The sequence below is a fragment of the Salvelinus alpinus genome, chromosome 34 (genome assembly GCF_045679555.1).
Source record: "Salvelinus alpinus chromosome 34, SLU_Salpinus.1, whole genome shotgun sequence".
Lineage (NCBI taxonomy): Eukaryota > Metazoa > Chordata > Actinopteri > Salmoniformes > Salmonidae > Salvelinus > Salvelinus alpinus.
This window is the reverse complement of record NC_092119.1, coordinates 15,345,838-15,371,750: the sequence shown is the minus strand read 5'-3', so window position 1 is coordinate 15,371,750 and position 25,913 is coordinate 15,345,838. Positions and strand designations below refer to the sequence as shown.

General features: G+C 44.1%; 1 protein-coding gene across 15 annotated transcripts in view; it reads right to left on the bottom strand.

Annotated features, from left to right (window-relative positions):
- The window catches only part of LOC139563604 (dystrobrevin beta-like), an 84,858-nt gene that overhangs the window by 20,548 nt on the left and 38,397 nt on the right, over positions 1–25,913 (bottom strand). For 11 of the 15 annotated variants that reach the window (XM_071382431.1, XM_071382421.1, XM_071382420.1 and 8 more), the window contains 3 exons: positions 11,057–11,162; positions 2,406–2,491; positions 2,055–2,168 (listed from right to left, as the gene is read on the bottom strand). In XM_071382431.1, coding sequence (XP_071238532.1) covers positions 2,055–2,168; positions 2,406–2,491; positions 11,057–11,162 — 306 coding nt within the window. The remainder of the gene's footprint in view (positions 1–2,054; positions 2,169–2,405; positions 2,492–11,056; positions 11,163–25,913) is intronic. The other 4 variants (XM_071382422.1, XM_071382430.1, XM_071382426.1 and 1 more) reach the window with 1 other exon arrangement.

The window sequence follows — 25,913 nt, the reverse complement described above, 5'->3', positions numbered from 1 at the left end:
GCTATAGACACACAGCTAGATACACAGTAGCTATAGACACACAGCTAGACACACAGTAGCTATAGACACACAGTAGCTATAGACACACAGCTAAACACACAGTAGCTATAGACACACAGTAGCTATAAACACACAGCTAGATACACAGTAGCTATAGACACACAGCTAGATACACAGTAGCTATAGACACACAGCTAGACACACAGTAGCTATAGACACACAGCTAGACACACAGTAGCTATAGACACACAGTAGCTATAGACACACAGCTAAACACACAGTAGCTATAGCAGGAAGATATACAGTGCATTCGGAAAGTATTCAGACCCCTTCACTTTTTCCACATAATGTTATGTTACAGCCTTATTCTAAAACTGATTAAATACATTTTTGTCCTCAATCAATCTACACACAATACCCCATAATGACAAAGCGAAAACAGGTTTTTATAATAATTTGCAAATGTATAAAAATAAAAAACTGAAATACCTTATTTACATAAGTATTCAGACCCTTTGCTATGAGACTCGAAATTGAGCTCAGGTGCATCCTGTTTCCATTGATCATCCTTGAGATGTTTCTACAACTTGATTGGAGTCCACCTGTGGTAAATTCAATTGATTTGACATGATTTGGAAAGGCACAAACCTGTCTATCCAAGGTCCCACAGTTGACAGTGCATGTCAGAGCAAAAACCAAGCCATGAGATCGAAGAAATTGTCCGTAGAGCTCAGAGACAGGATTGTGTCGAGGCACAGATCTAGGGAAGGGTACCAAAACATGTCTGCAGCATTGAAGGTCCCCAAGAACACAGTGGCCTCCATCATTCTTAAATGGAAGACGTTTGGAACCACCAAGGCTCTTCCTAGAGCTGGCCACACGGCCAAACTGAGCAATCGGGGGAGAAGGGCCTTGGTCAGGGAGGTGACCAAGAACCCAATGGTCACTCTAACAGAGCTCCAGATTTCCTCTGTGGAGATGGGAGAATCTTCCAGAAGGACAACCATCTCTGAAGCACTCCACCAATCATGCCTTTATGGTAGAGTGGACAGATGGAAGCCACTCCTCAGAAAAAGGCACATGACAGCCCGCTTGGAGTTTGCCAAAAGGCACCTAAAGGACTCTGACCATAACAAGATTCTCTGGTCTGATGAAACCAAGATTGAACTCATTGGCCTGAATGCCAAGCGTCACGTCTGGAGGAAACCTGGCACCATCCCTATGGTGAAGCATGATGGAGGCAGCATCATGCTGTGAGGATGTTTTTCAGCGGCAGGGACTGGGAGGCTAGTCAGGATCGAGGCAAAGATGAGCAGAGCAAAGTACAGAGAGATCCTTGATGAAAACCTGCTCCAGAGCGCTCAGGACCTCAGACAGGCGACGGTTCACCTTCCAACAGGAGAACAACCCTAAGCACACAGACAAGACAACGCAAGAGTGGCTTCTGGGAAAAGTCTCTGAATATCCTTGAGTGGCCCAGCCAGAGCCCGGACTTGAACCCGTTCGAACATCTCTGGAAAGACCTGAAAATAGCTGTGCAGTGACGCTCCACATCCACACCTGACAGACCTTGAGAGGATCTGCAGAGAAGAATGGGAGAAACTGCCCAAACACAGGTGTGCCAAGCTTGTAGCGTCATACCCAAGAAGACTCTAGGCTGTAATCGCTGCCAAAGGTGCTTCAACAAAGTATTGAGTAAAGGGTCTGAAAACTTATGTAAAGGTGATATTTCAGTTTCTTATTTTCATACATTTCCTGAATACTTTCCGAATGCGCTGTAGGTGGGTAATGATTTTTCTTATTAGATATAGGTGGGTAATGATCTCTCCTATTATATTTAGGTGGGTAATGATCTCTCCTATTAGATATAGGTGGGTAATGATCTCTCCTATTAGATATAGGTGGGTAATGATCTCTCCTATTATATTTAGGTGGGTAATGATCTCTCCTATTAGATATAGGTGGGTAATGATCTCTCCTATTATATTTAGGTGGGTAATGATCTCTCCTATAAGATACAGTGTAGGTGGGTAATATAGCTGGATATGTGGTACCTAAGGAGCCTGAGTTCGGCCAGAAGTGTGGGGTTTTGCTGGGCCTTCTCGGGGGTGGGCTGGGAGGCCTGCTCATGCTCCAGACGCAGCCGCTGGATCTCCTGAAGGATCTCTCTGAGGGACCAGAAGACACAGCAAAATGGAGATTTAAAATCTGCCGGAAAATGACTTTCTGAAAGCAGATCCCGGTGACCAACATAAACTGAAATCTATTTACTTATAATTCACAAAATTCTTAAATTATGAGCATACAATAAATCTGATTAACTAATAAAGAAAATATTTAGTACAGTTTTTTTTTCTTAATTGCTTCATGTTTCTTCATAAAGTGACAGTCAAATACATTCCCACCTGTTTTTGTTTTCTAGTTCTGCTATTAGCTGCCTCTGTTGTTTGTTGGCATCGGAGTTGAAACTCAGATCGGTTGGAGGACATTGCTAAAAGACAAAATGACATATTAAAAACAGAGTTAACAAAACTGAGCGGCTAAAAGAGAAACACATCAAACATGATCTACTGGCCAGAAGTAAAAGTCATGTGTGCTGTGCTTTAGACTTTTGAGTGACTATTCTAATATCTGGGGCCATGTCAGCCAACCTGCACTTTTATTTAATCTTTCACGTTGATAAACTACACTGTGGGAAATGATTACCTTACTGTCTGGTGACAGTACACTGTGGGTAATGATTACCTTACTGTCTGGTGACAGTACACTGTGGGTAATGATTACCTTCACTTCTGGTGACAGTACACTGTGGGTAATGATTATGTTAGTGTCTGGTGGCAGTACACTGTGGGTAATGATTATGTTAGTGTCTGGTGACAGTACACTGTGGGAAATGATTATGTTAGTGTCTGGTGACAGTACACTGTGGGTAATGATTATGTTAGTGTCTGGTGACAGTACACTGTGGGTAATGATTACCTTACTGTCTGGTGACAGTACACTGTGGGAAATGATTACCTTACTGTCTGGTGACAGTACACTGTGGGAAATGATTACCTTACTGTCTGGTGACAGTACACTGTGGGTAATGATTATGTTAGTGTCTGGTGACAGTACACTGTGGGTAATGATTACCTTACTGTCTGGTGACAGTACACTGTGGGAAATGATTACCTTACTGTCTGGTGACAGTACACTGTGGGAAATGATTACCTTACTGTCTGGTGACAGTACACTGTGGGTAATGATTACCTTACTGTCTGGTGACAGTACACTGTGGGTAATGATTACCTTCACTTCTGGTGACAGTACACTGTGGGTAATGATTATGTTAGTGTCTGGTGACAGTACACTGTGGGTAATGATTATGTTAGTGTCTGGTGACAGTACACTGTGGGAAATGATTATGTTAGTGTCTGGTGACAGTACACTGTGGGTAATGATTATGTTAGTGTCTGGTGACAGTACACTGTGGGTAATGATTACCTTACTGTCTGGTGACAGTACACTGTGGGAAATGATTACCTTACTGTCTGGTGACAGTACACTGTGGGAAATGATTACCTTACTGTCTGGTGACAGTACACTGTGGGTAATGATTATGTTAGTGTCTGGTGACAGTACACTGTGGGTAATGATTACCTTACTGTCTGGTGACAGTACACTGTGGGAAATGATTACCTTACTGTCTGGTGACAGTACACTGTGGGAAATGATTACCTTACTGTCTGGTGACAGTACACTGTGGGTAATGATTACCTTCACTTCTGGTGACAGTACACTGTGGGAAATGATTATGTTAGTGTCTGGTGACAGTACACTGTGGGTAATGATTATGTTAGTGTCTGGTGACAGTACACTGTGGGTAATGATTATGTTAGTGTCTGGTGACAGTACACTGTGGGAAATGATTATGTTAGTGTCTGGTGACAGTACACTGTGGGTAATGATTATGTTAGTGTCTGGTGACAGTACACTGTGGGTAATGATTACCTTACTGTCTGGTGACAGTACACTGTGGGAAATGATTACCTTACTGTCTGGTGACAGTACACTGTGGGAAATGATTACCTTACTGTCTGGTGACAGTACACTGTGGGTAATGATTATGTTAGTGTCTGGTGACAGCACACTGTGGGTAATGATTATGTTAGTGTCTGGTGACAGTACACTGTGGGTAATGATTATGTTAGTGTCTGGTGACAGTACACTGTGGGTAATGATTATGTTAGTGTCTGGTGACAGTACACTGTGGGTAATGATTATGTTAGTGTCTGGTGACAGTACACTGTGGGTAATGATTATGTTAGTGTCTGGTGACAGTACACTGTGGGTAATGATTATGTTAGTGTCTGGTGACAGTACACTGTGGGTAATGATTATGTTAGTGTCTGGTGACAGTACACTGTGGGTAATGATTATGTTAGTGTCTGGTGACAGTACACTGTGGGTAATGATTATGTTAGTGTCTGGTGACAGTACACTGTGGGTAATGATTATGTTAGTGTCTGGTGACAGTACACTGTGGGTAATGATTATGTTAGTGTCTGGTGACAGTACACTGTGGGTAATGATTATGTTAGTGTCTGGTGACAGTACACTGTGGGTAATGATTATGTTAGTGTCTGGTGACAGTACACTGTGGGTAATGATTATGTTAGTGTCTGGTGACAGTACACTGTGGGTAATGATTACCTTACTGTCTGGTGACAGTACACTGTGGGTAATGATTACGTTAGTGTCTGGTGACAGTACACTGTGGGTAATGATTACCTTACTGTCTGGTGACAGTACACTGTGGGAAATGATTACCTTACTGTCTGGTGACAGTACACTGTGGGTAATGTTTACCTTACTGTCTGGTGACAGTACACTGTGGGTAATGATTACCTTACTGTCTGGTGACAGTACACTGTGGGTAATGATTACCTTACTGTCTGGTGACAGTACACTGTGGGTAATGATTACCTTCACTGTCTGGTGACAGTACACTGTGGGAAATGATTATGTTAGTGTCTGGTGACAGTACACTGTGGGTAATGATTATGTTCAGTGTCTGGTGACAGTACACTGTGGGTAATGATTATGTTAGTGTCTGGTGACAGTACACTGTGGGTAATGATTATGTTAGTGTCTGGTGACAGTACACTGTGGGTAATGATTATGTTAGTGTCTGGTGACAGTACACTGTGGGTAATGATTATGTTAGTGTCTGGTGACAGTACACTGTGGGTAATAATTATGTTAGTGTCTGGTGACAGTACACTGTGGGTAATGATTATGTTAGTGTCTGGTGACAGTACACTGTGGGTAATGATTATGTTAGTGTCTGGTGACAGTACACTGTGGGTAATGATTATGTTAGTGTCTGGTGACAGTACACTGTGGGTAATGATTATGTTAGTGTCTGGTGACAGTACACTGTGGGTAATGATTATGTTAGTGTCTGGTGACAGTACACTGTGGGTAATGATTATGTTAGTGTCTGGTGACAGTACACTGTGGGTAATGATTATGTTAGTGTCTGGTGACAGTACACTGTGGGTAATGATTATGTTAGTGTCTGGTGACAGTACACTGTGGGTAATGATTATGTTAGTGTCTGGTGACAGTACACTGTGGGTAATGATTACCTTACTGTCTGGTGACAGTACACTGTGGGAAATGATTACCTTACTGTCTGGTGACAGTACACTGTGGGAAATGATTACCTTACTGTCTGGTGACAGTACACTGTGGGTAATGATTATGTTAGTGTCTGGTGACAGTACACTGTGGGTAATGATTACCTTACTGTCTGGTGACAGTACACTGTGGGAAATGATTACCTTACTGTCTGGTGACAGTACACTGTGGGAAATGATTACCTTACTGTCTGGTGACAGTACACTGTGGGTAATGATTACCTTACTGTCTGGTGACAGTACACTGTGGGTAATGATTACCTTCACTTCTGGTGACAGTACACTGTGGGAAATGATTATGTTAGTGTCTGGTGACAGTACACTGTGGGTAATGATTATGTTAGTGTCTGGTGACAGTACACTGTGGGTAATGATTATGTTAGTGTCTGGTGACAGTACACTGTGGGAAATGATTATGTTAGTGTCTGGTGACAGTACACTGTGGGTAATGATTATGTTAGTGTCTGGTGACAGTACACTGTGGGTAATGATTACCTTACTGTCTGGTGACAGTACACTGTGGGAAATGATTACCTTACTGTCTGGTGACAGTACACTGTGGGAAATGATTACCTTACTGTCTGGTGACAGTACACTGTGGGTAATGATTATGTTAGTGTCTGGTGACAGCACACTGTGGGTAATGATTATGTTAGTGTCTGGTGACAGTACACTGTGGGTAATGATTATGTTAGTGTCTGGTGACAGTACACTGTGGGTAATGATTATGTTAGTGTCTGGTGACAGTACACTGTGGGTAATGATTATGTTAGTGTCTGGTGACAGTACACTGTGGGTAATGATTATGTTAGTGTCTGGTGACAGTACACTGTGGGTAATGATTATGTTAGTGTCTGGTGACAGTACACTGTGGGTAATGTTTATGTTAGTGTCTGGTGACAGTACACTGTGGGTAATGATTATGTTAGTGTCTGGTGACAGTACACTGTGGGTAATGATTATGTTAGTGTCTGGTGACAGTACACTGTGGGTAATGATTATGTTAGTGTCTGGTGACAGTACACTGTGGGTAATGATTATGTTAGTGTCTGGTGACAGAACACTGTGGGTAATGATTATGTTAGTGTCTGGTGACAGTACACTGTGGGTAATGATTATGTTAGTGTCTGGTGACAGTACACTGTGGGTAATGATTATGTTAGTGTCTGGTGACAGTACACTGTGGGTAATGATTATGTTAGTGTCTGGTGACAGTACACTGTGGGTAATGATTATGTTAGTGTCTGGTGACAGTACACTGTGGGTAATGATTATGTTAGTGTCTGGTGACAGTACACTGTGGGTAATGATTACCTTACTGTCTGGTGACAGTACACTGTGGGTAATGATTACGTTAGTGTCTGGTGACAGTACACTGTGGGTAATGATTACCTTACTGTCTGGTGACAGTACACTGTGGGAAATGATTACCTTACTGTCTGGTGACAGTACACTGTGGGTAATGTTTACCTTACTGTCTGGTGACAGTACACTGTGGGTAATGATTACCTTACTGTCTGGTGACAGTACACTGTGGGTAATGATTACCTTACTGTCTGGTGACAGTACACTGTGGGTAATGATTACCTTCACTTCTGGTGACAGTACACTGTGGGAAATGATTATGTTAGTGTCTGGTGACAGTACACTGTGGGTAATGATTATGTTAGTGTCTGGTGACAGTACACTGTGGGTAATGATTATGTTAGTGTCTGGTGACAGTACACTGTGGGTAATGATTATGTTAGTGTCTGGTGACAGTACACTGTGGGTAATGATTATGTTAGTGTCTGGTGACAGTACACTGTGGGTAATGATTATGTTAGTGTCTGGTGACAGTACACTGTGGGTAATAATTATGTTAGTGTCTGGTGACAGTACACTGTGGGTAATGATTATGTTAGTGTCTGGTGACAGTACACTGTGGGTAATGATTATGTTAGTGTCTGGTGACAGTACACTGTGGGTAATGATTATGTTAGTGTCTGGTGACAGTACACTGTGGGTAATGATTATGTTAGTGTCTGGTGACAGTACACTGTGGGTAATGATTATGTTAGTGTCTGGTGACAGTACACTGTGGGTAATGATTATGTTAGTGTCTGGTGACAGTACACTGTGGGTAATGATTATGTTAGTGTCTGGTGACAGTACACTGTGGGTAATGATTATGTTAGTGTCTGGTGACAGTACACTGTGGGTAATGATTATGTTAGTGTCTGGTGACAGTACACTGTGGGTAATGATTATGTTAGTGTCTGGTGACAGTACACTGTGGGTAATGATTATGTTAGTGTCTGGTGACAGTACACTGTGGGTAATGATTATGTTAGTGTCTGGTGACAGTACACTGTGGGTAATGATTATGTTAGTGTCTGGTGACAGTACACTGTGGGTAATGATTATGTTAGTGTCTGGTGACAGTACACTGTGGGTAATGATTATGTTAGTGTCTGGTGACAGTACACTGTGGGTAATGATTATGTTAGTGTCTGGTGACAGTACACTGTGGGTAATGATTATGTTAGTGTCTGGTGACAGTACACTGTGGGTAATGATTATGTTAGTGTCTGGTGACAGTACACTGTGGGTAATGATTATGTTAGTGTCTGGTGACAGTACACTGTGGGTAATGATTATGTTAGTGTCTGGTGACAGTACACTGTGGGTAATGATTATGTTAGTGTCTGGTGACAGTACACTGTGGGTAATGATTATGTTAGTGTCTGGTGACAGTACACTGTGGGTAATAATTATGTTAGTGTCTGGTGACAGTACACTGTGGGTAATGATTATGTTAGTGTCTGGTGACAGTACACTGTGGGTAATGATTATGTTAGTGTCTGGTGACAGTACACTGTGGGTAATGATTATGTTAGTGTCTGGTGACAGTACACTGTGGGTAATGATTATGTTAGTGTCTGGTGACAGCACACTGTGGGTAATGATTATGTTAGTGTCTGGTGACAGTACACTGTGGGTAATGATTATGTTAGTGTCTGGTGACAGTACACTGTGGGTAATGATTATGTTAGTGTCTGGTGACAGTACACTGTGGGTAATGATTATGTTAGTGTCTGGTGACAGTACACTGTGGGTAATGATTATGTTAGTGTCTGGTGACAGTACACTGTGGGTAATGATTATGTTAGTGTCTGGTGACAGTACACTGTGGGTAATGATTATGTTAGTGTCTGGTGACAGTACACTGTGGGTAATGATTATGTTAGTGTCTGGTGACAGTACACTGTGGGTAATGATTATGTTAGTGTCTGGTGACAGTACACTGTGGGTAATGATTATGTTAGTGTCTGGTGACAGTACACTGTGGGTAATGATTATGTTAGTGTCTGGTGACAGTACACTGTGGGTAATGATTACCTTACTGTCTGGTGACAGTACACTGTGGGTAATGATTACGTTAGTGTCTGGTGATAGTACACTGTGGGTAATGATTACCTTACTGTCTGGTGACAGTACACTGTGGGAAATGATTACCTTACTGTCTGGTGACAGTACACTGTGGGTAATGTTTACCTTACTGTCTGGTGACAGTACACTGTGGGTAATGATTACCTTACTGTCTGGTGACAGTACACTGTGGGTAATGATTACCTTACTGTCTGGTGACAGTACACTGTGGGTAATGATTACCTTCACTTCTGGTGACAGTACACTGTGGGAAATGATTATGTTAGTGTCTGGTGACAGTACACTGTGGGTAATGATTATGTTAGTGTCTGGTGACAGTACACTGTGGGTAATGATTATGTTAGTGTCTGGTGACAGTACACTGTGGGTAATGATTATGTTAGTGTCTGGTGACAGTACACTGTGGGTAATGATTATGTTAGTGTCTGGTGACAGTACACTGTGGGTAATGATTATGTTAGTGTCTGGTGACAGTACACTGTGGGTAATGATTATGTTAGTGTCTGGTGACAGTACACTGTGGGTAATGATTATGTTAGTGTCTGGTGACAGTACACTGTGGGTAATGATTATGTTAGTGTCTGGTGACAGTACACTGTGGGTAATGATTATGTTAGTGTCTGGTGACAGTACACTGTGGGTAATGATTATGTTAGTGTCTGGTGACAGTACACTGTGGGTAATGATTATGTTAGTGTCTGGTGACAGTACACTGTGGGTAATGATTATGTTAGTGTCTGGTGACAGTACACTGTGGGTAATGATTATGTTAGTGTCTGGTGACAGTACACTGTGGGTAATGATTATGTTAGTGTCTGGTGACAGTACACTGTGGGTAATGATTATGTTAGTGTCTGGTGACAGTACACTGTGGGTAATGATTATGTTAGTGTCTGGTGACAGTACACTGTGGGTAATGATTATGTTAGTGTCTGGTGACAGTACACTGTGGGTAATGATTATGTTAGTGTCTGACAGCACTGTGGGTAATGATTATGTTAGTGTCTGGTGACAGTACACTGTGGGTAATGATTATGTTAGTGTCTGGTGACAGTACACTGTGGGTAATGATTATGTTAGTGTCTGGTGACAGTACACTGTGGGTAATGATTATGTTAGTGTCTGGTGACAGTACACTGTGGGTAATGATTATGTTAGTGTCTGGTGACAGTACACTGTGGGTAATGATTATGTTAGTGTCTGGTGACAGTACACTGTGGGTAATGATTATGTTAGTGTCTGGTGACAGTACACTGTGGGTAATGATTATGTTAGTGTCTGGTGACAGTACACTGTGGGTAATGATTATGTTAGTGTCTGGTGACAGTACACTGTGGGTAATGATTATGTTAGTGTCTGGTGAGATTATGTTAGTGTCTGGTGACAGTACACTGTGGGTAATGATTATGTTAGTGTCTGGTGACAGTACACTGTGGGTAATGATTATGTTAGTGTCTGGTGACAGTACACTGTGGGTAATGATTATGTTAGTGTCTGGTGACAGTACACTGTGGGTAATGATTATGTTAGTGTCTGGTGACAGTACACTGTGGGTAATGATTATGTTAGTGTCTGGTGACAGTACACTGTGGGTAATGATTATGTTAGTGTCTGGTGACAGTACACTGTGGGTAATGATTATGTTAGTGTCTGGTGACAGTACACTGTGGGTAATGATTATGTTAGTGTCTGGTGACAGTACACTGTGGGTAATGATTATGTTAGTGTCTGGTGACAGTACACTGTGGGTAATGATTATGTTAGTGTCTGGTGACAGCCTTAACATCATCTGATTTGGTTCTGGGTGCAGAGATGATTGTTCTGTTCATGGACATTCTGCAGTTACATAATAAGAAGTGGATAAATAAAGGCTGACAGAATACCACCCTGGGGCAGCCTATACACATACACACGCGCACGCACACACACTCACTACTCACTGTGGAGCAACTCACTGTGGAGTTGCCTGCCTCTGCTGCAAGGCGCGCTGCATAGCGAGCAATGAGACGATGCTCCTCTTCTAGCCGGCTGGGACTCTCTAAGACACTGGAGAGAGAGAGAGAGCTTCTGTGAATGTAATGTTTACTGTTCATTTTTGTTTATTTCACTTTTGTTTATGTGAACATACTGTATGTTTTCATGCCAATAAAGCCCTTGAATAAAATTAAGAGAGGGAGGGGGCGGATAGAGAAAGGGGAGGGACATATGGGGCGGAGAGAGTAAGGGGAGGGACAGAGAGAGGGGGCGGAGGGAGGGAGGGGGGGACAGAGGGAGGGAGGGGGAGGAGGGAGGGAGGGGGCATGGAGAGGGAGGAAGGGAGCATGGAGGGACAGAGGGAGGGAGAGGGCGGAGGGAGGGAGGGGGCATGGAGAGGGAGGGAGGGACAGAGGGAGGGAGGGGGCGGAGAGAGAGCGAGAGGGCGGAGAGAGGAAGGGGAGGGACAAACTAGACACTCTAATGTACTTGTCCTCTTGCTCAGTTGTGCACTGGGGCCTCCCACCCTTTCTATACTGGTTAGAGCCAGTTTGCGCTGTTCTGTGAAGGGAGTAGTACACAGCGTTGTACGAGAACTTCAGTTTCTTGGCAATTTCTCAAATGGAATAGCCTTCATTTCCCAGAACAAGAATAGACTGACGAGTTTCAGAATAAAGTCTTTGTTTCTGGCCATTTTGAGCCTGTAATCGAACCCACAAATGCTGATGCTCCAGATACTCAACTAGTCTAAAGAAGGCCAGTTTTATTACTTCTTTAATCAGCACAACAGTTTTCAGCTGTGCTAACATAATTGCAAAAGGGTTTAAATGCTCAATTAGCCTTTTAAAATGATAAACTTGGATTAGCTAACACAACGTGCCATTGGAACACAGGAGTGATGGTTGCTGATAATGGGCCTCTGTACACCTATGTAGATATTCCATAAAAACATGCTGTTTCCAGCTACAATAGTCATTTACAACATTAACAATGTCTACACTGTATTTCTGATCAATTTGATGTTATTTTAATGGACAAAAAAGTGCTTTTCTTTAAAAAACAAGGACATTTCTAAGTGACCCCAAACTTTTGAACGGTAGTGCATATCTAATACATACAGTTGAAGTCAGAAGTTTACATACACTTATGTTGGAGTCATTAAACCTCGTTTTTCAACCACACCACACATTTCTTGTTAAAACAAACTATAGTTTTGGCAAGTCGGTTAGGACATCTACTTTGTGCATGACACAAGTCATTTCTCCAACAATTATTTACAGACAGATTATTTCACTTATAATTCACTGTATCACAATTCCAGTGGGTCAGAAGTTTACATACACTAAGTTGACTGTGCCTTTAAACAGCTTGGAAAAATACAGAAAATGATGTCATGGCTTTAGAAGCTTCTGATAGGCTAATTGACATCATTTGAGTCAATTGGAGGTGTACCTGTGGATGTATTTCAAGGCCTACCTTCAAACTCAGTGCCTCTTTGCTTGACATCATGGGAAAATCAAAAGAAATCAACCAAACACCATGGGACCACGCAGCCGTCATACCGCTCAGGAAGGAGAAGCGTTCTGTCTCCTGGAGATGAGCGTACTTTGGTGCAAAAAGTGCAAATCAATCCCAGAACATCAGCAAAGGATCTTGTGAAGATGCTGGAGGAAACAGGTACAAAAGTATCTATATCCACAGTAAAACGAGTCCTATATCGACATAACCTGAAAGGCCGCTCAGCATGGAAGAAGCCACTGCTCCAAAACCGCCATAAAAAAAGCCAAACTACAGTTTGCAACTGCATATGGGGACAAAGATCGTACTTTTTGGAGAAATGTCCTCTGGTCTGATGAAACAAAAATATAACTGTTTGGCCATAATGACCATCGTTATGTTTGGAGGAAAAAGGGGGAGGCTTGAAAGTCGAAGAACACCATCCCAACCGTGAAGCACGGGGGTGACAGCATCATGTTGTGGGGGTGCTTTGCTGAAGGAAGGATTGGTGCACTTCACAAAATAGATGGCATCATGAGGATGGAAAATTATGTGGATATATTGAAGCAACATCTGAAGACATCAGTCAGGAAGTAAAGCTTGGTCGCAAATGGGTCTTCCAAATGGACAATGACCCCAAGCATACTTCCAAAGTTGTGGCAAAATGGCTTAAGGACAACAAAGTCAAGGTATTGGAGTGGCCATCACAAAGCCCTGACCTCAATCTTATAGAACATTTGTGGGCAGAACTGAAAAAGCGTGTGCGAGCAAGGAGGCCTACAAACCTGACTCAGTTACACCAGCTCTGTCAGGAGGAATGGGCCAAAATTCACCCACCTTATTGTGGGAAGCTTGTGGAAGGCTACCTGAAACGTTTGACCCAAGTTAAACAATTTAAAGGCAATGCTACCAAATACTAATTGAGTGTATGTAAACTTCTGACCCACTGGGAATGTGATGAAAGAAATAAAAGCTGAAAGAAATAATTCTCTCTACTATTATTCTGACATTTCACATTCTTAAAATAAAGTGGTGATCCTCACTGACCCAAGACAGGGAATTTTTACAAGGATTAAATGTCAGGAATTGTGAAAAACTGAGTTTAAATGTATTTGGCTAAGGTGTATGTAAACTTCCGACTTCAACTGTATAGTCGTGGCCAAAATTTTGAGAATGACACAAATATGAATTTTCACAAAGTCTGCTGCCTCAGTTTGTATGATGGCAATTTGCATATACTCCAGAATGTTATGAAGAGTGATCAGATGAATTGCAATTAATTGCAAAGTCCCTTTTTGCCATGCAAATGAACTGAATCCCCAAAAAACATTTCCACTGCATTTCAGCCCTGCCACAAAAGGACCACCTGACATCATGTCAGTAATTCCCTCGTTAACACAGGTGTGAGGGTTGACGAGGACAAGGCTGGAGATCACTCTGTCATGCTGATTGAGTTCGAATAACAGACTGGAAGCTTCAAAAGGAGGGTGGTGCTTGGAATCATTGTTCTTCCTCTGTCAATCATGGTTACCTGCAAGGAAACACGTGCCTTCATCATTGCTTTGCACAAAAAGGGCTTCTCAGGCAAGGATATTGCTGCCAGTAAGATTGCACCTAAATCAACCATTTATCGGATCATCAAGAACTTCAAGGAGAGCGGTTCAATTGTTGTGAAGGGTTCAGGCGGACCATCTCCTAAAGTTGATTCAGCTGCGGGATCGGGGCACCACCAGTACAGAGCTTGCTCAGGAATGGCAGCAGGCAGGTGTGAGTGCATCTGCACGCACAGTGAGGCGAAGACTTTTGGAGGATGGCCTGGTGTCAAGAAGGGCAGCAAAGAAGCCACTTCTCTCCAGGAAAGGGAGAGACTGATATTCTGCAAAAAGTACAGGGATTGGAATGCTGAGGACTGGGGTAAAGTAATTTTCTCTGATGAATCCCCTTTCCGATTGTTTGGGGCATCCGGAAAAAATCTTGTCCAGAGAAGACAAGGTGAGCGCTTCCATCAGTCCTGTGTCATGCCAATAGTAAAGCATCCTGAGACCATTCATGTGGGGGGTTGCTTCTCAGCCAAGGGAGTGGGCTCATTCACAATTTTGCCTAAGAACACAGCCATGAATAAAGAATGGTACCAACACATCCTCCGAGAGCAACTTCTCCCAACCATCCAGAAACAGTTTGGTGATGAACAATGCCTCTTCCATTATGATGGAGCACCTTGCCATAAGGCAAAAGTGATAACTAAGTGGCTCGGGGAACAAAACATCAATATTTTGTGTCCATGGCCAGGAAACTCCCCAGACCTTAATCCCATTGAGAACTTGTGGTCAATCCTCAAGAGGCGGGTGGACAAACAAAAACCCACAAATTCTGACAAACTCCAAGCATTGATTATGCAAGAAGGGTCAACACTGCAAATATTGACTATTTCATCCACTTCATGTAATTGTCAATAAAAGCCTTTGACACTTATGAAATGCTTGTAATTATACTTCAGTATTCCATAGTAACATCTGACAAAAATATCTAAAGACACCGAAGCAGCAAACTTTGTGGAAATGAATATTTGTGTCATTCTCAAAACTTTTGGCCACGACTGTATATATATTATTTTAATCCCAGTCCCCGTCCCCGCAGGAAGCCTTTTGCCTTTTGGTAGGCCGTCATTGTAAATAAGAATTTGTTCATAACATACTTAGTTAACATACTTAGTTAGCCTAGTTAAATAAAATAAATAAAAAAACAATACAGCAACAGGCCACAAATGTCAGATTCCACTACTCTGCTCATTCCAAACCATTTACCCGGAAAAGTCAACTATGTGTGTGACTTTGGTTTCCATGCAGACACAGGGTCTGAACAGATGTCTGTGTATCTTGCGTTTCCATGCAGACACAGGGTCTGAACAGATGTCTGTGTATCTTGCGTTTCCATGCAGACACAGGGTCTGAACAGATGTCTGTGTATCTTGCGTTCAATTTGTAATTATGTTCTGCCCCCCCAATTAAAAAAAAATCTAGTTGATGATCCCTGCTTTAGATTCAGTTTCTGAGAGGTCAGTCCAGGGGTGTAATCATTAGTCCAAACAGTTAAACAATAGTTTCTATTGGACAAATTCAGGTAGGTCCCTCCCCGTTTCGTTCTGTTTGCTTCTGTTTGGTTCCTAGTAAGTACACACCTGTTGAGACCCAACTATGACTTAAATTTCAAGCCCTTCAGTTTGTGCCCTCCCCCCAGAACTTTCCAGTGTGTCATGGAGTGCATGTTTAGAGTCTGTCACTACGAATCTGTCCCTTTGGCTTTACATCAATGGAGAGTTTGTGTCGGGGAAACCAGCCCTAGGAGTCATTATTGAGTTTGAGAGGTCAGTCCTGTTAGAAATCAACTATGGTTTTATATCCGGCTTTTGAACTCTAGATTGAGTTCTGAGTGGTCAATTGAAAGTTATACATTAAGGAACATCTGAGGGGTTTCTAGAACAGAGCAGATTAAAGAGCTGGCCTGTTAGCTGTTCCTCTAAGGGTCATTCTTCTACAGACCACTGAGTCTTGCTGCCTCTGCTTCGTCAGACAGAGAGGTTCTTGGCACCACTCCAGCTGCTACCAGCAGACAATGGCCTGGTCCTATGCCCGTTTGTGCTGTCTTGTCTTGGTAACCTCTATGTTCACAGACAACCTTGTCTGCTAGCTTGGTCCCAGATCGGTTTGTGCTGTCTTGTCTTGGTAACCTCTATGTTCACAGACAACCTTGTCTGCTAGCTTGGTCCCAGATCGGTTTGTGCTGTCTTGTCTTGGTAACCTCTATGTTCACAGACAACCTTGTCTGCTAGCTTGGTCCCAGATCGGTTTGTGCTGTCTTGTCTTGGTAACCTCTATGTTCACAGACAACCTTGTCTGCTAGCTTGGTCCCAGATCGGTTTGTGCTGTCTTGTCTTGGTAACCTCTATGTTCACAGACAACCTTGTCTGCTAGCTTGGTCCCAGATCGGTTTGTGCTGTCTTGTCTTGGTAACCTCTATGTTCACAGACAACCTTGTCTGCTAGCTTGGTCCCAGATCGGTTTGTGCTGTCTTGTCTTGGTAACCTCTATGTTCACAGACAACCTTGTCTGCTAGCTTGGTCCCAGATCGGTTTGTGCTGTCTTGTCTTGGTAACCTCTATGTTCACAGACAACCTTGTCTGCTAGCTTGGTCCCAGATCGGTTTGTGCTGTCTTGTCTTGGTAACCTCTATGTTCACAGACAACCTTGTCTGCTAGCTTGGTCCCAGATCGGTTTGTGCTGTCTTGTCTTGGTAACCTCTATGTTCACAGACAACCTTGTCTGCTAGCTTGGTCCCAGATCGGTTTGTGCTGTCTTGTCTTGGTAACCTCTATGTTCACAGACAGCCTTGTCTGCTAGCTTGGTCCCAGATCGGTTTGTGCTGTCTTGTCTTGGTAACCTCTATGTTCACAGACAACCTTGTCTGCTAGCTTGGTCCCAGATCGGTTTGTGCTGTCTTGTCTTGGTAACCTCTATGTTCACAGACAACCTTGTCTGCTAGCTTGGTCCCAGATCTGTTTGTGCTGTCTTGTCTTGGTAACCTCTATGTTCAAAGACAACCTTGTCTGCTAGCTTGGTCCCAGATCTGTTTGTGCTGTCTTGTCTTGGTAACCTCTATGTTCACAGACAACCTTGTCTGCTAGCTTGTTCCCAGATCGGTTTGTGCTGTCTTGTCTTGGTAACCTCTATGTTCACAGACAACCTTGTCTGCTAGCTTGGTCCCAGATCGGTTTGTGCTGTCTTGTCTTGGTAACCTCTATGTTCACAGACAACCTTGTCTGCTAGCTTGGTCCCAGATCGGTTTGTGCTGTCTTGTCTTGGTAACCTCTATGTTCACAAACAACCTTGTCTGCTAGCTTGGTCCCAGATCGGTTTGTGCTGTCTTGTCTTGGTAACCTCTATGTTCACAGACAACCTTGTCTGCTAGCTTGGTCCCAGATCGGTTTGTGCTGTCTTGTCTTGGTAACCTCTATGTTCACAGGCAACCTTGTCTGCTAGCTTGGTCCCAGATCGGTTTGTGCTGTCTTGTCTTGGTAACCTCTATGTTCACAGACAACCTTGTCTGCTAGCTTGGTCCCAGATCGGTTTGTGCTGTCTTGTCTTGGTAACCTCTATGTTCACAGACAACCTTGTCTGCTAGCTTGGTCCCAGATCGGTTTGTGCTGTCTTGTCTTGGTAACCTCTATGTTCACAGACAACCTTGTCTGCTAGCTTGGTCCCAGATCGGTTTGTGCTGTCTTGTCTTGGTAACCTCTATGTTCACAGACAACCTTGTCTGCTAGCTTGGTCCCAGATCGGTTTGTGCTGTCTTGTCTTGGTAACCTCTATGTTCACAGACAACCTTGTCTGCTAGCTTGGTCCCAGATCGGTTTGTGCTGTCTTGTCTTGGTAACCTCTATGTTCACAGACAACCTTGTCTGCTAGCTTGGTCCCAGATCGGTTTGTGCTGTCTTGTCTTGGTAACCTCTATGTTCACAGACAACCTTGTCTGCTAGCTTGGTCCCAGATCGGTTTGTGCTGTCTTGTCTTGGTAACCTCTATGTTCACAGACAACCTTGTCTGCTAGCTTGGTCCCAGATCGGTTTGTGCTGTCTTGTCTTGGTAACCTCTATGTTCACAGACAACCTTGTCTGCTAGCTTGGTCCCAGATCGGTTTGTGCTGTCTTGTCTTGGTAACCTCTATGTTCACAGACAACCTTGTCTGCTAGCTTGGTCCCAGATCGGTTTGTGCTGTCTTGTCTTGGTAACCTCTATGTTCACAGACAACCTTGTCTGCTAGCTTGGTCCCAGATCGGTTTGTGCTGTCTTGTCTTGGTAACCTCTATGTTCACAGACAACCTTGTCTGCTAGCTTGGTCCCAGATCGGTTTGTGCTGTCTTGTCTTGGTAACCTCTATGTTCACAGACAACCTTGTCTGCTAGCTTGGTCCCAGATCGGTTTGTGCTGTCTTGTCTTGGTAACCTCTATGTTCACAGACAACCTTGTCTGCTAGCTTGGTCCCAGATCGGTTTGTGCTGTCTTGTCTTGGTAACCTCTATGTTCACAGACAACCTTGTCTGCTAGCTTGGTCCCAGATCGGTTTGTGCTGTCTTGTCTTGGTAACCTCTATGTTCACAGAAAACCTTGTCTGCTAGCTTGGTCCCAGATCGGTTTGTGCTGTCTTGTCTTGGTAACCTCTATGTTCACAGACAACCTTGTCTGCTAGCTTGGTCCCAGATCGGTTTGTGCTGTCTTGTCTTGGTAACCTCTATGTTCACAGACAACCTTGTCTGCTAGCTTGGTCCCAGATCGGTTTGTGCTGTCTTGTCTTGGTAACCTCTATGTTCACAGACAACCTTGTCTGCTAGCTTGGTCCCAGATCGGTTTGTGCTGTCTTGTCTTGGTAACCTCTATGTTCACAGACAACCTTGTCTGCTAGCTTGGTCCCAGATCGGTTTGTGCTGTCTTGTCTTGGTAACCTCTATGTTCACAGACAACCTTGTCTGCTAGCTTGGTCCCAGATCGGTTTGTGCTGTCTTGTCTTGGTAACCTCTATGTTCACAGACAACCTTGTCTGCTAGCTTGGTCCCAGATCGGTTTGTGCTGTCTTGTCTTGGTAACCTCTATGTTCACAGACAACCTTGTCTGCTAGCTTGGTCCCAGATCGGTTTGTGCTGTCTTGTCTTGGTAACCTCTATGTTCACAGACAACCTTGTCTGCTAGCTTGGTCCCAGATCGGTTTGTGCTGTCTTGTCTTGGTAACCTCTATGTTCACAGACAGCCTTGTCTGCTAGCTTGGTCCCAGATCGGTTTGTGCTGTCTTGTCTTGGTAACCTCTATGTTCACAGACAGCCTTGTCTGCTAGCTTGGTCCCAGATCGGTTTGTGCTGTCTTGTCTTGGTAACCTCTATGTTCACAGACAGCCTTGTCTGCTAGCTTGGTCCCAGATCGGTTTGTGCTGTCTTGTCTTGGTAACCTCTATGTTCACAGACAACCTTGTCTGCTAGCTTGGTCCCAGATCGGTTTGTGCTGTCTTGTCTTGGTAACCTCTATGTTCACAGACAACCTTGTCTGCTAGCTTGGTCCCAGATCTGTTTGTGCTGTCTTGTCTTGGTAACCTCTATGTTCAAAGACAACCTTGTCTGCTAGCTTGGTCCCAGATCTGTTTGTGCTGTCTTGTCTTGGTAACCTCTATGTTCACAGACAACCTTGTCTGCTAGCTTGTTCCCAGATCGGTTTGTGCTGTCTTGTCTTGGTAACCTCTATGTTCACAGACAACCTTGTCTGCTAGCTTGGTCCCAGATCGGTTTGTGCTGTCTTGTCTTGGTAACCTCTATGTTCACAGACAACCTTGTCTGCTAGCTTGGTCCCAGATCGGTTTGTGCTGTCTTGTCTTGGTAACCTCTATGTTCACAAACAACCTTGTCTGCTAGCTTGGTCCCAGATCGGTTTGTGCTGTCTTGTCTTGGTAACCTCTATGTTCACAGACAACCTTGTCTGCTAGCTTGGTCCCAGATCGGTTTGTGCTGTCTTGTCTTGGTAACCTCTATGTTCACAGGCAACCTTGTCTGCTAGCTTGGTCCCAGATCGGTTTGTGCTGTCTTGTCTTGGTAACCTCTATGTTCACAGACAACCTTGTCTGCTAGCTTGGTCCCAGATCGGTTTGTGCTGTCTTGTCTTGGTAACCTCTATGTTCACAGACAACCTTGTCTGCTAGCTTGGTCCCAGATCGGTTTGTGCTGTCTTGTCTTGGTAACCTCTATGTTCACAGACAACCTTGTCTGCTAGCTTGGTCCCAGATCGGTTTGTGCTGTCTTGTCTTGGTAACCTCTATGTTCACAGACAACCTTGTCTGCTAGCTTGGTCCCAGATCGGTTTGTGCTGTCTTGTCTTGTAACCTCATGTTCACAGACAACCTTGTCTGCTAGCTTGGTCCCAGATCGGCTTGTGCTGTCTTGTCTTGGTAACCTCTATGTTCACAGACAACCTTGTCTGCTAGCTTGGTCCCAGATCGGTTTGTGCTGTCTTGTCTTGGTAACCTCTATGTTCACAGACAACCTTGTCTGCTAGCTTGGTCCCAGATCGGTTTGTGCTGTCTTGTCTTGGTAACCTCTATGTTCACAGACAACCTTGTCTGCTAGCTTGGTCCCAGATCGGTTTGTGCTGTCTTGTCTTGGTAACCTCTATGTTCACAGACAACCTTGTCTGCTAGCTTGGTCCCAGATCGGTTTGTGCTGTCTTGTCTTGGTAACCTCTATGTTCACAGACAACCTTGTCTGCTAGCTTGGTCCCAGATCGGTTTGTGCTGTCTTGTCTTGGTAACCTCTATGTTCACAGACAACCTTGTCTGCTAGCTTGGTCCCAGATCGGTTTGTGCTGTCTTGTCTTGGTAACCTCTATGTTCACAGACAACCTTGTCTGCTAGCTTGGTCCCAGATCGGTTTGTGCTGTCTTGTCTTGGTAACCTCTATGTTCACAGACAACCTTGTCTGCTAGCTTGGTCCCAGATCGGTTTGTGCTGTCTTGTCTTGGTAACCTCTATGTTCACAGACAACCTTGTCTGCTAGCTTGGTCCCAGATCGGTTTGTGCTGTCTTGTCTTGGTAACCTCTATGTTCACAGACAACCTTGTCTGCTAGCTTGGTCCCAGATCGGTTTGTGCTGTCTTGTCTTGGTAACCTCTATGTTCACAGACAACCTTGTCTGCTAGCTTGGTCCCAGATCGGTTTGTGCTGTCTTGTCTTGGTAACCTCTATGTTCACAGACAACCTTGTCTGCTAGCTTGGTCCCAGATCGGTTTGTGCTGTCTTGTCTTGGTAACCTCTATGTTCACAGACAACCTTGTCTGCTAGCTTGGTCCCAGATCGGTTTGTGCTGTCTTGTCTTGGTAACCTCTATGTTCACAGACAACCTTGTCTGCTAGCTTGGTCCCAGATCGGTTTGTGCTGTCTTGTCTTGGTAACCTCTATGTTCACAGACAACCTTGTCTGCTAGCTTGGTCCCAGATCGGTTTGTGCTGTCTTGTCTTGGTAACCTCTATGTTCACAGACAACCTTGTCTGCTAGCTTGGTCCCAGATCGGTTTGTGCTGTCTTGTCTTGGTAACCTCTATGTTCACAGACAACCTTGTCTGCTAGCTTGGTCCCAGATCGGTTTGTGCTGTCTTGTCTTGGTAACCTCTATGTTCACAGACAACCTTGTCTGCTAGCTTGGTCCCAGATCGGTTTGTGCTGTCTTGTCTTGGTAACCTCTATGTTCACAGACAACCTTGTCTGCTAGCTTGGTCCCAGATCGGTTTGTGCTGTCTTGTCTTGGTAACCTCTATGTTCACAGACAACCTTGTCTGCTAGCTTGGTCCCAGATCGGTTTGTGCTGTCTTGTCTTGGTAACCTCTATGTTCACAGACAACCTTGTCTGCTAGCTTGGTCCCAGATCGGTTTGTGCTGTCTTGTCTTGGTAACCTCTATGTTCACAGACAACCTTGTCTGCTAGCTTGGTCCCAGATCGGTTTGTGCTGTCTTGTCTTGGTAACCTCTATGTTCACAGACAACCTTGTCTGCTAGCTTGGTCCCAGATCGGTTTGTGCTGTCTTGTCTTGGTAACCTCTATGTTCACAGACAACCTTGTCTGCTAGCTTGGTCCCAGATCGGTTTGTGCTGTCTTGTCTTGGTAACCTCTATGTTCACAGACAACCTTGTCTGCTAGCTTGGTCCCAGATCGGTTTGTGCTGTCTTGTCTTGGTAACCTCTATGTTCACAGACAACCTTGTCTGCTAGCTTGGTCCCAGATCGGTTTGTGCTGTCTTGTCTTGGTAACCTCTATGTTCACAGACAACCTTGTCTGCTAGCTTGGTCCCAGATCGGTTTGTGCTGTCTTGTCTTGGTAACCTCTATGTTCACAGACAACCTTGTCTGCTAGCTTGGTCCCAGATCGGTTTGTGCTGTCTTGTCTTGGTAACCTCTATGTTCACAGACAACCTTGTCTGCTAGCTTGGTCCCAGATCGGTTTGTGCTGTCTTGTCTTGGTAACCTCTATGTTCACAGACAACCTTGTCTGCTAGCTTGGTCCCAGATCGGTTTGTGCTGTCTTGTCTTGGTAACCTCTATGTTCACAGACAACCTTGTCTGCTAGCTTGGTCCCAGATCGGTTTGTGCTGTCTTGTCTTGGTAACCTCTATGTTCACAGACAACCTTGTCTGCTAGCTTGGTCCCAGATCGGTTTGTGCTGTCTTGTCTTGGTAACCTCTATGTTCACAGACAACCTTGTCTGCTAGCTTGGTCCCAGATCGGTTTGTGCTGTCTTGTCTTGGTAACCTCTATGTTCACAGACAACCTTGTCTGCTAGCTTGGTCCCAGATCGGTTTGTGCTGTCTTGTCTTGGTAACCTCTATGTTCACAGACAACCTTGTCTGCTAGCTTGGTCCCAGATCGGTTTGTGCTGTCTTGTCTTGGTAACCTCTATGTTCACAGACAACCTTGTCTGCTAGCTTGGTCCCAGATCGGTTTGTGCTGTCTTGTCTTGGTAACCTCTATGTTCACAGACAACCTTGTCTGCTAGCTTGGTCCCAGATCGGTTTGTGCTGTCTTGTCTTGGTAACCTCTATGTTCACAGACAACCTTGTCTGCTAGCTTGGTCCCAGATCGGTTTGTGCTGTCTTGTCTTGGTAACCTCTATGTTCACAGACAACCTTGTCTGCTAGCTTGGTCCCAGATCGGTTTGTGCTGTCTTGTCTTGGTAACCTCTATGTTCACAGACAACCTTGTCTGCTAGCTTGGTCCCAGATCGGTTTGTGCTGTCTTGTCTTGGTAACCTCTATGTTCACAGACAACCTTGTCTGCTAGCTTGGTCCCAGATCGGTTTGTGCTGTCTTGTCTTGGTAACCTCTATGTTCACAGACAACCTTGTCTGCTAGCTTGGTCCCAGATCGGTTTGTGCTGTCTTGTCTTGGTAACCTCTATGTTCACAGACAACCTTGTCTGCTAGCTTGGTCCCAGATCGGTTTGTGCTGTGTCCTTGTCTTGGTAACCTCTATGTTCACAGACAACCTTGTCTGCTAGCTTGGTCCCAGATCGGTTTGTGCTGTCTTGTCTTGGTAACCTCTATGTTCACAGACAACCTTGTCTGCTAGCTTGGTCCCAGATCGGTTTGTGCTGTCTTGTCTTGGTAACCTCTATGTTCACAGACAACCTTGTCTGCTAGCTTGGTCCCAGATCGGTTTGTGCTGTCTTGTCTTGGTAACCTCTATGTTCACAGACAACCTTGTCTGCTAGCTTGGTCCCAGATCGGTTTGTGCTGTCTTGTCTTGGTAACCTCTATGTTCACAGACAACCTTGTCTGCTAGCTTGGTCCCAGATCGGTTTGTGCTGTCTTGTCTTGGTAACCTCTATGTTCACAGACAACCTTGTCTGCTAGCTTGGTCCCAGATCGGTTTGTGCTGTCTTGTCTTGGTAACCTCTATGTTCACAGACAACCTTGTCTGCTAGCTTGGTCCCAGATCGGTTTGTGCTGTCTTGTCTTGGTAACCTCTATGTTCACAGACAACCTTGTCTGCTAGCTTGGTCCCAGATCGGTTTGTGCTGTCTTGTCTTGGTAACCTCTATGTTCACAGACAACCTTGTCTGCTAGCTTGGTCCCAGATCGGTTTGTGCTGTCTTGTCTTGGTAACCTCTATGTTCACAGACAACCTTGTCTGCTAGCTTGGTCCCAGATCGGTTTGTGCTGTCTTGTCTTGGTAACCTCTATGTTCACAGACAACCTTGTCTGCTAGCTTGGTCCCAGATCGGTTTGTGCTGTCTTGTCTTGGTAACCTCTATGTTCACAGACAACCTTGTCTGCTAGCTTGGTCCCAGATCGGTTTGTGCTGTCTTGTCTTGGTAACCTCTATGTTCACAGACAATCTTGTCTGCTAGCTTGGTCCCAGATCGGTTTGTGCTGTCTTGTCTTGGTAACTCCTACGGTTGTTGTCATGTTAAATAATAGCCTCTTCCTAGATCTGTTTGTGTTGTCATGCCAATTCTTATCGTCTTTGTCATGGCCTGGTCCCAAATCCACTGTGTTGTCCTGCCAACTCCTATAGTCACTGTCATACCAAACTGGCATGACAATAACTAACAGTTGGCAAGACAGAACATCGAGATCTACGAAAAAGTTTGCAGACAAGGGCCGCAGCTCTGTGGATGAATGTGCTGCGTAGAGCCTCTCACAAGACCGAAAGAATACACATTTCTTATTCACATTGGACAATAAAATAGTTTAGGTCCTACTACAAAATATTACATGACTGCTCATACACACAATCTGTTAATCAACACAATCACATCTCTATCCCTCTCGCTCTCCCAGCCTCCGTCTCTCATTGTTATTACAATGTAGCCAATGTAACATTCACTGAAGACATTTTAGTCAATTAGCAGACCCTCTTCTCCAGAGTGATTTACAGTTAGTGGATTCATCTTAAGATAGCTAAGTGGGCCAACCACGTCAGCAGATTCAATACTAGTTGTAACAGGTCAAGTGGGAGTATTAGTGCTCTCAACTTGGGGCATGATGACAATAGTATTGACTCCTCCCTCCTAGCACGTTGAGTCTGAGTTCCTATCTGGTGGAGTTTGTGTCAATACTCAGTTAACTCCAAAACAAAACTAATCGACCTGTCCAAAAGCAATCCTTTTTTTTCTTCTCTTTCTCTCTCTGGCACTGTGGTTGTGATTGAGTATTAGGTCATAAATTGTGAGGTGGTCCTTGGAAGACAAGTGCTGAGGGATCTCTCTGTCTGAGAGCGGGTAGGAGGAGGGAGAAGTTGCCTTGTCAGCAGACACAGAGAACCGCTTCAGGTGCAAGACTGATTCTGTGAAAGTTGGGCCTATAATCACGTACATTTTTGATGGACTTTGATGGACTAAAAATCTCTAAACTCTAAAAGACAAAAATAGCATCATCAACTAGAATCAGGAATTATATATATTTAAAAATATATATATATATATTATACTGTATAACTTGGGACATAAAACAATGAAGATATTGTAGGCACTGTTGTTAATGTGAGAGCTCTAGCGAGAAAGAGTTCCTATGTTATTATAACATACTGTATATGGCAAATAAACTTGAAGCTTGAATTCTTTTGGTGCACGACACTCAGCTAAGAGCCAGTGAGTTAAAGCAAAGGCCCATTTATCAGCTGTAGTGACATCTCGGACTCCCAGGCCCTTCAGTGGAAGACAAGCAGAACACAGTAATAATTACATGGATTAATATTTACAAAGGAAAAGTGACAGTATGTCAGCGCACAAAATGAGACGCTGGGAGGAT